General features: G+C 52.4%; 1 protein-coding gene across 2 annotated transcripts; it reads left to right on the forward strand.

Moving 5' to 3' along the window:
- Positions 1-300: 300 nt before the first annotated feature.
- Positions 301-13,422, forward strand: SPINDOC (spindlin interactor and repressor of chromatin binding). 2 transcript variants are annotated; one of them, XM_049892319.1, is made up of 6 exons: positions 301-644; positions 4,766-5,095; positions 5,172-5,330; positions 5,482-5,604; positions 5,818-6,021; positions 10,523-13,422. In XM_049892319.1, the coding sequence occupies exons 1-6, from the start codon at positions 518-520 to the stop codon at positions 10,732-10,734; spliced, it is 1,155 nt and encodes a 384-aa protein (XP_049748276.1). In that variant the 5' UTR covers positions 301-517; the 3' UTR covers positions 10,735-13,422. The 2 variants fall into 2 exon arrangements, with proteins under 2 accessions (XP_049748276.1, XP_049748277.1); XM_049892320.1 differs by lacking the exon at positions 10,523-13,422 and adding an exon at positions 8,478-10,514.
- The last annotated feature ends 1,341 nt before the right edge of the window (positions 13,423-14,763 follow it).

The following is a 14,763-nucleotide window of genomic DNA, read 5'->3' on the forward strand; positions in this document are numbered from 1 at the left end:
CAGCCGGTTCTCGACGCCCGCCGCTTGGGAAAGTTTGGAGGCCCTGATCCTCTGAGGCAATTGCACTGCGAGGGGCGACGGACGAACCCCTGCCTTCTCGCCTCCAGCGCGTCCTGAGGATTCTAACAGAGCCGCGCGCGCCGGGGGCGGGGCCAGACCGGAGGGGCGCGCGATTGGCCGCGTGGGCTCGGGGGCGGTGCATGACCGGGGCGGGGGCGGGGCCGGGAGCGGGCGGCGAGCGATTGGTTGCCCGAGTCCTGGGGCGGGCCCGGGGCGGGCTGCGGGCGGGTGCCGACTATGAGCCTCCATAAAAGGGAGCGGCGGCAGACTGGGGCCCCGGATTGAGCCCTCCCCGCCCGGGGTCCCGACGCGCCGCGGTCTCGGGGAGGCCTGGACGCTCCCGCCGCAGGCCGGGCCGCCGAACGACCGCGGCGCGGAGGGGGCTTCGCGGGCGGGAGGCGGCGGCGCCGCGCAGGCCCTTGTGTGGCATCCGGTCACCGCGCTCCCCAGCCACAGCATGGCTCTGAAGGCCGAGGGCGCCGCGCTCGACTGCTTCGAGGTGACGCTCAAGTGCGAGGAAGCGGAGGATGAAGCGGAGGCCGCGGTGGTGGCCGTAATTCCGCGGCCCGAGCCCATGCTCAGAGGTGAGGAGGGGAGGGGGCCCCACTTCCGCGTCGGGGCGGTGGGCCGGGGCCCGGGCGTCCTGTCGCTCCGCCCCCGCCAGGGCTTGGAATCTCGGGCCTCCCCGAATCCTCCCTGCCCCCACCCCCGCCAGGGTCTGGAGCCTTCGATACGTTCCCGGCGCGCTCGGGATCTTCCCGCGCCCGAGCGCCCCTTCGCCCGGCCCAGCGCTGGAGACAGGGTGCCCGGCGGCCCTGGATATCCGCCGCTCCCGGGAGGCGGCGGCAGGCTGGGGGCTAGGCTGTGTTCTGGGCCGAGGGGCCGCAAGGCCTCCAGGCCCGAGACTCGGTGCGGCAGCCTGGTGTTCGGAGCTATTAGGAGGATGGAGGCAGGCGTCGTGACAGCCTTCGAAGAGCAGAATTTTAAGGGCCCTTTTTTGCATGTATAAAGCTTTCCTGGCGCCCGAGGCTTCCCATCCCCAAGCTTCCCATCCTCAGACCTTCCGCTTGCATAAGCCACAGGTGTCAGATTCTAGTGCATCGGGGTGAATGGGACAGCACACAACACCCAGTTATGAAAAAGAGGTGCTTGCGGGGGGCGGGGTGGGGGGACGGGGACTCAGCCACCGGAGGAGATTGGCCTTGGGAGAGATTTGAAGAACAATCTGGAAATGCTCGCTTTCCCCTCCCACTCACCATTTCCTTTAGTCCCCAGCATCTCGAAAACCATAACAAAGGGCCACCTTTGTGGAAGACTTAATATTCATGAAAATTGAATTATCTTTATATTCTCCAGGCCTTGTGACAGTGGGACAGGAGAGGGGACAGGTTCATTCATTCGTTTAACCACAGATGAATATAACGTCTACTGTGTCTGCACTGCCTTTTCATCCTTTTTGGGATCTGGAGGGTGTAACATAAGCAAGGGAAATAAAGGCCACTATGGGTTGGGTTTTATCCTCCTCAGAGCTTTCAGCCCAACCATGCCCTTAGGGATGGTCTCAGTTAATCCCCTGAATAGCCCTGCAGGAGTGCTTTTATCCCCTCTGAAAGAAATGAGGAAATAGAAGTCCAGAAAGGTTAACTCATTCAGTAAACGTTGGACACCTACTGTGTGCCAGGAAAACCTGGTGGTGTAGTGGTTAAGAGCTACCGCTTCTAACCAAAAGGTTGGCAGTTCAAATCCACCAGGTGCTCCTTGGAAACCCTATGGGGCAATTCTTTTCTGTCCTATAGGGTCGCTATGAGTTGAAATTGACTCAACGGCAATGGGTTTGGGTTTTTTTTTTTTTTTTTTTTTTTGGTACTATGTCCCAACAGTCCCGGGTGACACAAACAGTAAGCATTCAATTGCTAGCCAAAAGGTTGGTGGTTTGAATCCACCCAGAAGTGCCTTGGAAGAAAGGCCTGGTGATCTTCTGAAAGGTCACAGCATCAAGAACCCTATGGAGCAGTTCTACTCTGCACGCACAGGGTCACCATGAGTTGAAATCAATTTGACAGCAACAGGTTTGGTTTTTGTTTGTTACGTTTTTTAGTATATGCCAGGCTGCTCTAGGCCGGGGATGCTAATGGCAGTAAACAAAGCAGACAACACCTCAGCCTTGTGGAATATGTGGATACAGACTAATAGCTAAAGACAGACCCAAAACCCACTGCCGTCGAACCAATTCTGACTCATAGCGACCCTATAAGACAGAGTAGAACTGTCCCATAGAGTTTCCAAGGAGCGCCTGGAGGATTTGAACTGCCACCCTTTTGGTTAGCAGCCATAGCTCTTAACCACTACGCGACCAGGGTTTCCTAAAGACAGATATTCAGGTAAATATATAGTAGCACAGGTGATGACAAGTGGTTTGGAGAACACTAAAGCAGGGAAAGGAGAAAAGAGAGTGGGACTTGGTTATTTTATTAGGTATATTGAGTGGTCAGAGGTGGCTTCTCTAGTAAGGCGAAGTTTGAGCACAGACATTGGAGACTGAGCACTAACCTTGTAGATAACTGGAGGAAGAGCATTTCAAGCGGAGAGAATAGCAAGTACAAAAGTCCTGAAGCAGAAGCTTCTTGAGAGGTTTGGGGTATCAGAGAAAGGACGAATTCTAGGTTTTTGGCCTGAGCAACTAGAAGGGTAGGTTTCCCATTTACTGAGATGGGGAAGGCTGGGGTGCAGGTTTTGTGGGAGACTGAGGAAGGAAAGTTTGAACGTAGTAAGTGTGAGATGATTATTGCACATCCGTGTGGAGACGTCTGGTGGGCAGTTAGATATATGGGTCTAGATTTCATGGAATAGTCTGGCTGGAGATATACACAGGGGAGTTGTCAACAGGCAAGCAATTAGAGACCATCAGAGGAAGGAGGTGGACAGAGAAGTGGTCCAAGCACTGAGTCCTGTAGGACTTCAATGATTACAGGCTGAAGATGGAGTCATTGCCTCATCAAATATTACTGAGGGTCACTGCTCACCAGGCACTGTTCTAGGTGCTAGAGGGGCAAGCGTGAACAAGCCAAAACCCACGTGGTCATGGAGCCTGCGGTGTAGTAAGGAGACACGCTAAAAGTAAAACACGCATTCATTCTGTCAGGTGGTAATATGTGCGGTGGAGGAAGATGAAGCAGCAAAGGGGGATGGATGGGTTTTAGGTGGAGGGAAGTGACAGCTTTCTGTAGGGTGGCAGAAGGCCTCAGTGAGAAGCTGGTTCTCCAACAGTGACCTGGAGGAAGTGAGTGAGCTGCGCAAATAGCTGGGAAGAGATGAAGGAGATGAGTGAGTCATGGCAAAGGTGACTAAGAGCACCAGTGAAGTAAAAGAACCAAGGAAAGGTGCTGCCCTGGAAGCCAAGTGAAAATCAAGGTGGAAGAAGTGATCCATCAAACGAAGTTTAAGAGCTCACCTGCTGGGATTAGCATCAGTGACCTTGACAAAAGCTGTTCGGAAGGAGTGGTGGGGACAAAAGCCCGACTGGAGCTAGGAGGTCAGGCTTACCGTCCGCAGTCCCATAGGTGAACTCAGGTTTGGATCTAGATCTTCTGATTCCAAGCTAGTGCTCACATCCATGTCATACGCCGCCTCTTCCATGTAGCCTTCCCAGACCTTCGCAGTCCTGCTTCCAGGTGTGGGGGCCCCCCTTGTTTGTATTTCGTCCCATTCTCTCACTTAAGAGTTTCCTGTTGCAGCCGTAAGGGATCATGGTCACTTGGTAGAAGCATTGAGCTGCCAGGCTGCACGTGGGGCTATTTTGCCTCTTGCCAAGCCAGACAGGAACCCTGCCCTGAGGGAGCTTGTGGTTCCTGTGCACAAAGATCAGGAGCCAGACAGACTGGCCTGTGGAGGCAGTACCACAGCTTTGAAGGGAGGCTGGCTCTGACAAGTTGGAGTGGCTTTCAGAAGAGCCTACACAAGTGGAAGAACAGGCAGGCAAGTGCATCGCCTGACCGAAAGCTCGCTGAATGTCTCCTCTCCGATGTGCCAGGCCCTATTGGGATGACAAGATGAGTAAATTTATCTTCCTCACCCTCAAGAAAATGCACACTATGGGCTGGAGGTCAGCTGTGGATACAGTCAACCTCCAGGGGTGGGAAGTCAGGAGGGCTTCACAGAGGCCATGACTTGAGCAGGGCCATGAGGGAAGGTGAGGAAATTTACAGCGGTGTCTGGACAGATGCGTGAAGGCTGTAGACATGCAAGAACATAGCCTAATGAAAAACACATCGACCTGTAGTCCGAGACTAGATCAAGAGAAGGTGTAAGGTAGCAGGATACCAAGAGGTCTGGTGACATAAATGATGAAGCTAACCGAAAAGTTGGTGATCTAAACCCCCCCAGCAGCTCTGCGGGAAAATGACCTGGCAATCTGCTTCTGTACAAGATTACAGCCAAGGAAACCCTACGGGACAGTTCTCTGTGGCATGGGATCACTATGAGTTGAAATCCATTTGACAGCACCCAACGACAGTAGCAGCAGCAGAATATCAAGGCATATAGACTGTGCTCAATGTGGGCTCCTAGGGAAGGGAGAGAAAGACTTTGGACAGGAATGCCCCGTCCCTCCTAAAGACACACACTCCACCGAGCTCGGGGTATCGTGCTCTAAGTACTATTGGCTGAGGATACTTTTGCTGATGACAGCCCCCTTCTCCCTCCACAGTGGCCCAGCAGGAGAAGACCCCACCACCTAGGCCCAGCCTGCTGGAGGCTGGTGGTGATGGCTATGAGGAGCCCAGGCAGCAAATGTCTTGGGAACAGGAGTTCCTGGTGGGGAACAGCCCAGGAGGCAGCGGGCGGGCACTCTGCATGGTGTGTGGTGCTGAGATCCGCTGCCCCTCGGCCGACACAGCCCGCACGCACATCCTTGAGCAGCATCCACACACCCTGGACCTCAGCCCGTCTGAGAAGAGCAACATCCTGGAGGCCTGGAGTGAGGGGGTGGCCCTTTTGCAAGACGTCCAAGCTGACCAGCCATCCCCACCCAGCTCAGGTAGTTGAGCCCGGAGCGGGGTGGGGAGTAGAACCTGTTGGAGCCCTCGGGGCTCGCTGACACTTGCCCCCTTTAGACTCAGGCCGGGATGTGGATCCAGACCCAGACCCTGATCCGGACCCTGCCGGGATGCCAGCTGAAATTGTTGTTCTCCTTGACTCCGAGGACAACCCATCCCTCCAAGCCCTCCCTAAAAGGACTCGACCCAGGGGACTTCGCCCCCTCGAGTTTCCTGGTCAGTCATCTGGGAAGCTGGTGTGCCTAAGGCAGAATGGGGACCAGGGCAGAGCATAGGCCCTGTGTTCAGGGGCAGAGAAGGGCTTCTGGGCAGGTGTCTTGGAGACCTGGGGTGGGAGGTTCAGGTGTAAGGTGTTTTCTTTTTGCAGCTGCCCCTGCCACAGAACCAGCAAATAAGAAGCCCCGTGGTCAGAGGTGGAAGGAGCCCTCTGGTGAAGAACCTGTCAGAAAGAAAAGAAGCAGACGCGTGACCAAAAATGACCCTGACCCAGGTGAAGGGGAGGCCCAGAGAAGTGGGGCGTGGGCTCCAGCTGCTGCACTCTGTAAGAGGAAAGTGAACCAGGGAGGGGGGCTGGAGCCCAGAAATGGTGCCATGTCTGGCAGCTCACCTGAGGCCTTGGGCTCAGGCATTTGGTTCCTGCCCGAGTGGGGCTGGAAGACCCAGGTGCCTAACCTCACAGTTCTACCCTGCCCTCCCTTCCCAGACCCCCCATCATCTCCTGACTCGCCCATGGAGACTTTCGCAGCCCCAGCTGAGGTACGACACTTCACGGATGGCAGCTTTCCCCCTGGCTTCGTCCTCCAGCTCTTCTCCCACACCCAGCTCAGGGCCTCTGAAAACAAGGACTCACCCAAAGAGGGGAATGGGGCCGAGGGGGGCCTCGGCCAGCTGCAAAGCCCCTCCCCAGGTGAGCTTTTCTGAGAGGAGGACAGGGCAATCAGACAGGCTGCAGAGCCCAGTGTGGAGGGGTGGCTGCTCAGGTTCTCTGGGAGACAGGGCGGAGGTTGGCCAGAAATGTGAGTTTTTCTGAGCCTTATTTGGAAGTTCCCAGAAATGGGTCATCAGGCTGGGCTGGGCTAGTGCTTCCCAAAAGCCTGGCACCCATCTCTGTACACGAGATTGATTGCAGCCAGAGCCCGAGAGGTCCCCTCCTTACCCTGGGGGAGCACAGGCCCGAGGAGGGTGGTCAGGATTTAAACAGTTAACAGGTGTTGAGAGAACAGACCAGTGAAGGACAGGAACCACTGCCTCCTGTGGGAAGCCACTTGATAAATTATCCAGCAATAGTAGTAGTTACTTATGTTTGTGTTGTTTTACTGACTGTAAGAAACTTTTATGTGCAGTTCATTTGGTCCTTAGGAAAAAATAAAAAATAAAAAAACACAGTTGTTACAGTGGGGACCCCTTATGTGCCAGAGTAGAACTGTGCTCCATAGGTAAGTTGTGTGCACGTGTACGTATACACGCAGGTCATGAAACTGCTAGGATAAAGACTGCTAGCCGTGAGTCGGATTCGACTCGGCGGCACACTGGCTTAGCTAGTCTGATTGGGTTGCATACACAATGACACTTTACAGAGAGTTGCCACTTGAAAGCTGGCTTTATTATTTGTAGAAGGTAAACAGTAAACAACAGGAACAGATTTCAGGTGAATCAGTCCCCACCACCCCAATGGGTATCCCACTTAACTTCATAGGAAAGGAACCCACTTCTGCCTAAAAGGAGACCTGCCCACCCATCCTAAATTATTCACGTCCATTTCTGGGGAATTTCTGGCTGAAAATGGAGAATACTAAAATGATGTTTGCCTGTGTTTTATTGACTATGCAAAGGCATTCGAGTGTGTGGATCATAAATTATGGATAACATTGCGAAGAATGGGAATTTCAGAGCACTTAATTCTGCTCATGAGGAGCTGTGCTTAGACCAAGAGGTAGTCGTTCAGACAGAACAAGGGGATGCTATGTGGTTTAAAATCAAGAAAGGTGTGCATCAGGGTTGTATCCCTCTCACCATACTTATCCAATCTGTATGCTGAGCAAATAATCGGAGAAGATGGACTATATAAAGAAGAATGCAGCATCGGGATTTAGGAAGACTAACAACCTGTGATAGGCAGTTGACACAACCTTGCTTGCTGAAAGTGAAAAAGACTCGAAGCGCTTACTGATGAAAGATTACATCTTTTGGTATGGATTACACCTAAACATAAAACAAAAATTTCAAAACTGGACCAGTGAGCAACATCATGGTAAACGAAGAAAATATTGAAGTTGTCAAGGATTTCGTTTTTTTTTTTTTTTTTTTTGGATCCACAATCAACACCTGTGATGGTTAAGGCTGTATGTCGTCTTGGCTGGGCTGTGATTCTCAGTGGGTTGGCAGTTATGTGATGATGTAGTCATCCTCCATGATGTGGTCTGAAGTGATTAGCCAGTTACTTGTAAGGGGAGTTTCTCCAGGGGTGTGGCCTGCATCCAGTGTATATGGATGTGCTGGCAGAGCTCTCTTGCTCTAGGTCCTGCATCCACCTCATCATCATCTGACCCCTGGTTCTTGGGGCTCGAGCCAGCGCCCTGCTATCTGCCCTGCCAATCTTGGGCTCGTCAGCTCCTGTGGCTACATGAGTCAGGAGAGGCCTCCAGCCTGACGCCTGACCCACAGACTTGGGACTTGCCGGCCTCTACAACCCTGTAATCCATTATCAATCTCTCTTCCTCTCTCTCTCTCTGTTTATATGTATGTATATGTGTGTATTTACATATGTATGTCCATATTTGCATGTATATACGCACACACATACACTTCACTGCTTTTGCTTCTCTAGAGAACCCAACCTAAGACAATGCTCGCTGAAGCAGCAATCAAGAAATCAAAAGATGTGTTCCATTGAGCAAATCTGCTACAAAAAAACCTCTTTAAAGTATTAAAATCAAAGATGTCACCTTGAGGACTAAGGTGTGCCTGACCCAAGCCATGGTATTTTCAGTTGCCTCATATGTATGCGAAACTGAACAATGAATAAAGAAGACTGAAAAAGAATTGATGTATTTGAATTGTGGTGTTGACGAAGAATATTGAATATACCATGAATTGCCAGAAGAACAAATCTGTCTTGTAAGAAGTACAGCCAGAATGTTCCATAGAAACAAGGATGGTGAGATTTCATCTTGCATACTTTGGACATGTTTTCAGGAGGCATTAGTCCCTGGAGAAGGACATCATGCTTGTTAAAGTAGAGGGTCAGGAAAAAGACCCACAATGAGATGGATAGACACGGTGGCTGCAACAGTGGACTCAAACATAGCAACGATAGTGAGAGTGACACAGGGACCAGGCAGTGTTTCATTCTTTTGTACCTAGGGTCGCTATGAGTTGGAACTGGCCCGACAGCACCTGACAACAACAATTTCTGTGTCACTGTGCAGGCATGCCATGGATCAGGTGGCAGCAAGTGTGTGTCTCCGCAGGTGCGTCATCAGCTCAGATCAGGTGCAGCATGAGTGTGATTTTTCTCTCTCCATGGCTTTTCTTGGCTGGGTCTGTCCTCCAGTGCTTCCTGGTCCAGCTCTCAACCAGCAGCTTCAGGACAAGCCTGGGCCAGTGCCAGGGTTAGGCCAGCATTATGACAGCTCTCAAGGTAAAACTTCTATGGAGAACTCCTGTATGGTGTATGCTCAGACCTCTGCAGGCAACCTCTGAACCCCACTCAGGACAGGCCTCTTCTCAGTCCTCCTCTGGACAGGCTTTTTCTTGGCCTCCTCAGGACAAGCCTCTTCTCAGCCTTAGAGTTACCGCCTCAGCACAGCTGGGGCATCTTCTGTTGCCAAAAGCAGGCCAGCTCTGCTCCCATGCTGTCATTTGCTCTGTTTGGACATCTGCCTGCACAGACTGGACTGTAGCTGCCTCTTTATGGGACACCCTGGTCCGTTCGTGACCTCCTGTCTGGAGGAGGTGCCCAGCTCTGCTCCACGGACTGACTTTCACCACCATCATCATCATCTCTGTGGGCCACTCACCCACTGCCTTGTCTGCCAGCCTTGTGGTTCCTGACGCTCACACCACTGCCACCATTTCTTTGCCCTTGGCTCTGCCATGCTTGCCGCCGTTTCTCTTGGTCTTTAGTGTTATCAGCTCAGTACAGCCCTTGACTCGGATCTAGGAGGTTTTCAGCACAGGAACCCCAGATTCAAAGGATGTACTAATCTCCAAGCTGAATTCTCTGCCTTCTTTCCAGCTGCTGTCACTGAACCCCTAGCAAAGGCCAGCCCTTCTGTACTTGCTGTAGCTCATCCCCTCTCACTAACAAGAACACTGGTGCATCAGTTCGTTCTGTTGCACCATCCATTTTTTCCTCTCTTCTGGGTCTTTCCCACCAGCCTACACATAGCAGTTATTTCTCCCTTCTTAACGCCTCACCCCTCTCTCACGACTTTTCCATTTCCTAACCTTTTTCAACAATTCCAGAAAGCATTTTCTATACTAACCAGCTCTCAGCCCTCATCTCTCTGGGTCTGGCCGTCATGAGGGAGCAGTGCTCACCTTTCTTGGAGACACTCTTCTCTTGGCCTCCCAGGCATCTCCTTGCTGGGTTTTTCTGCTGCTTCACTGGCTATTGATTCTCCACTCTCCCAGTTGGAAGCGTCTTGTATTGTTGTCTGTCTTCCATTTTCTGGAACGTAAACTCCTTCAGGTCAGGATGATAGCCTGTTTCATTTATGCCCAGAGTAGGTGCTGCTTATGTACTGTACTTGATGAATTCATGAATGAGTCCCAGCCACAGGCTGGGGTCTGCACTTACTCTCTGGGTGATCTCATCCAGGTTCACAGCTTTCATATGTGCCCACAACTACCTTCTTGAGTCCTCTAACCTGGACCTCTCTCCCCTGAGTTCCAGCCTCTCTTACTAGGCTAGGATACCCGATAAGTCTTAGATGCAAAGGAGTCAGCTGAACGTAAGGGGAGGAGGGGAAGGGACTGCAGCGCTAAGTATCCATGTGCCAAAGTAAGTGGAGGGCGTCTGGCTTATGTGTGAGGAGCTTTGAGCCTAATTTCCTGGTTAGTGTGGTCCTTGGAGCCCTGGTGGCACAGAGGTTAAGAGACTGGCTACTAACCAAAAGGTTGGCAGTTAGAATCCACCAGCTGTTCCTTGGAAACCCTATGGGGCAGTTCTCCTCTGCCCTACAGGGTCGCTATGAGTTGGGATCAACTTGATGGCATTGAGTGGGTTTGGTTTTTTTCTTTTTTTGGTTTGGACAATAGAGTGATGCCTCCTGCTGTCCTTGGGCTGCCCCCTTGTACCAGTTGCTGGGCTGTGGAGATGAAGGGGCAGTTTCCAAAGGTTCTTGGGACCATCCTCATGGTGGGGTCTGGGAGCCCTGACTCTACTCTCTTCCACCCCTGCCCAGCTCCCCCTCCTGGGCTCCGTGGGACACTGGATCTTCAGGTTATTCGCGTGCGGATGGAGGAGCCACCAGCCGTCAGCCTCCTGCAGGACTGGTCCAAGCATCCCCCGGGCACCAAGGGTGTGAGAGCAGGTGACACCCGGGATTGGCCGGCAGTCCTGTCGGAATCCAGCACCCCTGTTGGGGGGGAGCCCGAGGCAGGGAGTGGTGTGTAAGTGCTTGTTTTCCTGGGAAGGGATGGAGGGAGGAGGCAGTGTCCCCCTTTGGATTAAAACTCAGAGCTGCCCCACTTGGCTGCCTGGTGCAGAGAGTAAAAAGGGTGCCAGGGCAGGATGGAGGCGAGGACAGGGCAGCATCCACTGTTACTTCGGGGAGCTGAGAGCGTCTGCCCCTGGTAAGGCCTTAGCTAGGCCCGGGACAGGCAAGGGTGGCTGGTGCAGTGGTAGGGCATTGGGCCTGTGGAGAACACCCACCCAGTCCTTTTGCTAACCCAGACCTCTCTCTGTCCCCCACAGTGCCCTCCCCCCAGCTTCCTACCATTCTCCCTTGGCACAGTGCCTTACACAAGAGGTGGTCATGGGGTTTGAACTGAGTCCCACTACCTCGGGGGACACCTCTCCTCCCCCACCTGTGCAGGCTCCTTGACCAGGAGGCCTCCATTACCTCTTCCCACTCCATCCCTGCAGGAGGTGAAGCAGCCCACCTGGGCTCCACTCACTCCCCTCTCTCCTCTCCCACACGTTCCTGTTGTATATATCTCCTTTGTTGACAATAAATTATTTTTTTTTTTATTAAGAGAGTTCGGTCTGGGCCATCATTGAGGGAAGGAGTTTCCTAGCAGGATATCTGACCTCCTAGAGGGCCTTTGGGAGCCCCGGTGGCGTAGTTCTTAAGAGCTCAGCTTCCAACCAAAAGATCAGCAGTTCACATCCACCAGCCGCTCCTTGGAAACCTGATGGGGCAGTTCTACTCTGTCCCGTAGGGTCTCTATGAGTCGAAACCTAACAACAACAAGAAGAGGTCCCTGGAGGGGCAGAAGGGCTGAAGGATTGCCCTGGGGTGGGGGGCCCAGAAAGCAGCCTGCTGAGAGGGTGGAACAAGGCATTGTTGGGCTGGTGGACTAGGGCTGATTGGGCATCAGACATGGAGGAGCACCTGCCCCCTCCTCTTACGCTTGCTGTCCAGATGGGGTAGCAGACACCTTTCTTTAACGAGGCCTGCTTCTGACTCACCTGGCAGGCCTCTGTCCAGGAGAGGCCACAGTGGGCCATTTACACCCTCAGAGCCGAGAATGAATGGGACCTTTCTAAGTGAAATGTTTGGGACCAGCCTGCAGGTGGGGGAGATGCCTCCCCAAACCACCCCATGATAGAGAGATGCCCACAGGGATCCTAGAGTCAGTGCTGCCTTCTTCACCCTTCCAGCTTTGCCCACTCACCTGTACAACTTCATCCGCTCCTCTCCTTGGTTAATTCTGCCCTGTCTTTGCCTGGCTGTCCCTATTTCCTAGACCATAAGTTTGCCCACTCATGTCTCTTCAGTAGATTTCTTACCTTCCTGCACTAACCCATCACAGGCCAAATTGTGTGGGGTTTTCCCACCTTTGGTGTTAATGGAGCTCTGAAGGGGGGCATAGGGAGCTCCTTTCGTGGACCCCCAAACTGCTGTCCCTTTTAGAATCCTGGGACAGGTGTGAGAACAGGGCAGTGTGCCTTAGGCACCTGGGCTCAATTACTGAGCCAAAGAATGCATGGGGGCACGGGGCGCTGGACCAGACTTGGAGGGCAAGTGTTCCCATGCGATACTGACTCTTAGCTAGATGTTTGAGACTGCCCAGAGTTACTCTACATCAGGTGTGGTCTAGGCATGGGCCCAGTGTTCCATGTGCTTCTCTGTGTTGGTGTCGCCTCTGGGCCAGTTACGGGGAAGCCTACAGCTCAGGTGGTTCATGTAAGATAGTCTTTTCCCTTCATATGACTAACTCAGCGAAAGGGGCCCCAACATACGTGGAGCACTTATCCAGGGGAGATTAAGAGGCAGTGATGTTGAACATTTTGGTCAAAGATTCTATAGAAGAATCCTGATCAAAAAGGGGGAAATGTGGAACAGAATTTTGAATTGTCATGGAATCCAGACTTTCTGGAGCCATTGAGGCTGGGTGAACCCCCAAAACTATTGTACTGAGATAATCTAAACCGTAAACCAAAAAATCCCCTAAAACCTTTAAACCAAATGGTAGTTTAGCTTAATTAGTAAAGAATGAGCATTGTGCTCTTTTTTAAGAACTATATATGGAATCAAATCGACAATGGCGACTCAGAAGATTAGATAGGAAACTTAAGGGGTGGTGAGTTTATGTTCATGGAGGAGGAACAATTTGGAAAAGGAGGGTGAAAGTGGTTGTATAATTACATCGAGAAATGTAATCAATGTCACTGAATTGTATATATAGAAATTGTTCACTGGGTATATGTTCTGCTGTGTATATTCTCAAAACAACAACAAAAAATAAAATAAATTGAAAAGAGAGATGGTGAGGTGTGGTGAACAAGCCCTGGCCAAGGATTCCGGATACTAGTCTGGGGCGGCTCTGCCTCTCTGTGACGTCAGGCAGGCCGTGGGACTGCTCTGCAAATTGGCAAAACTTGTTATCTTGCTTATTAAGGGAGGAAGAAACAATGCTCAAAATCAAAAAGCCCAAATACTACTTATTGCAGGTGATTTCAATGTGGCTGTATCTACACTGATTCCTGTATGCTTTTAAAGCAGCGTGACTGCATTGCTGGGTGTTTCACAACTGAGAAAAGCTTAGGCCAAAGCTCCGCGCAAAATTGAAGTTAAACGTACCTTCGTTGCTGTCAATATGGTTACTGGCTTGGCCCACTAAACTGTACGCTCCTTCCTGGTAAGGCTAGGCTGTGGCACCTTTGAGGTCATGGGGCCTGCCGCATGGTAGGTGCTTGGTAAACATTTGTCAAGCGCCGCCTTGGTGTGTATTTTTCTAATGCAGACTGGTCCCTGAGTGTACTTCTCTGCAGAGGGTGGCTGCCAAGGTGACTGTGGGTGGTGTGAATGTTCCATGACTTTAGCCCTACATTCTGACCAGTGGGAGTCTGCCAGGATCCTAGGGACCATATCAGGGTGTGATTGGGAGCTGCCTGTGGGAGGCACCTCTGGGCTTCCAGTGGGGAGGTAGAGAGGGCAGGGCCAAGGATGGGACTCTAGCAGAGTTTCTGAACTCAAGCATCTGACTACTTAGAACTCTGATGGCAGTGGTGGCAGGCCTCAGAGCACCAGCTCCCCAGGCAACACCAGGGAAGCTCCCCGCGCCAACATGGGGAACCCTGGGGCTGGCGGTGGGGCTTTCTCCAGATTGGTGCTGAGGCCCAGCCACAACTGCCCTGCTATGCTGACTAGGGACTGCCACCCTGCTGGCTGACTCCTGAGCTGCACGCCTGTTCTCCCCAGTACACCTCCTCTTTCTAGTGCAGGCCACCTCCCATCCCTCCCAACTGCCCTCCTGGCGTTGGCATGGTGGGGGTCTTTTTGGATATGGGTAATGAGCTCTCTCCTGTGGGCAAAAAGAGTCCAAGTCAAAAAGCTGCCCCTTCCCTCACTGAAGAGAAACAAACATGTAGGGGTGCTGAGATGTGGCTGGCAAGGGGAACAATAGCTGGGCCCCTTTGCAGCACTCAAGCTGCGTCACTGGTCTGGTCCAGGCTCCACGGCTCCGGAACAGGTGCCCCTCAAATCTGACCCCCCCCCTTTCCTCTGTATAAAATGCTGTAGTCAACCCCAACACCCACCCTGGGCTGTTGTATGGCTCAGCAGAGACTCCATGCGTCTGGGGCCCTTTGTACTCCTGTCTAGTCCCGCACGTCCTAAGGTGTGGGGGTCTGGGAATGGCCAAGGGTCTCCAATGGGCTTTCAGCCTTTCTGTGTCCACCCCCCCACTAGTGTCTGTTTGAAGGGACTACCCTGCTGACCTCCCTGAGGCAGCATGAGCAGGGAGGCAGCTGTGGCTTGCAGGTGAGGTAACAGGTAAGGTGGCTCTTGCAGCACCCCGGTGTCCCGAGCCTTCCCACACCACCAGATCTGGGCAGTGTCTCTCTCCTGGTTCATCTTCTACCACCCTTTTCTGGATTATTTTAAAGCAAATCCCAGACATTGTATTATCTTATCTATAAATACTTGTTTTTCCAAGAGATTGGACTCCTTTTAATAAAACATTTTTCCACACTCTA

The sequence above is a fragment of the Elephas maximus genome, chromosome 7 (genome assembly GCF_024166365.1).
Source record: "Elephas maximus indicus isolate mEleMax1 chromosome 7, mEleMax1 primary haplotype, whole genome shotgun sequence".
NCBI classification, from domain to species: Eukaryota; Metazoa; Chordata; class Mammalia; order Proboscidea; family Elephantidae; genus Elephas; species Elephas maximus.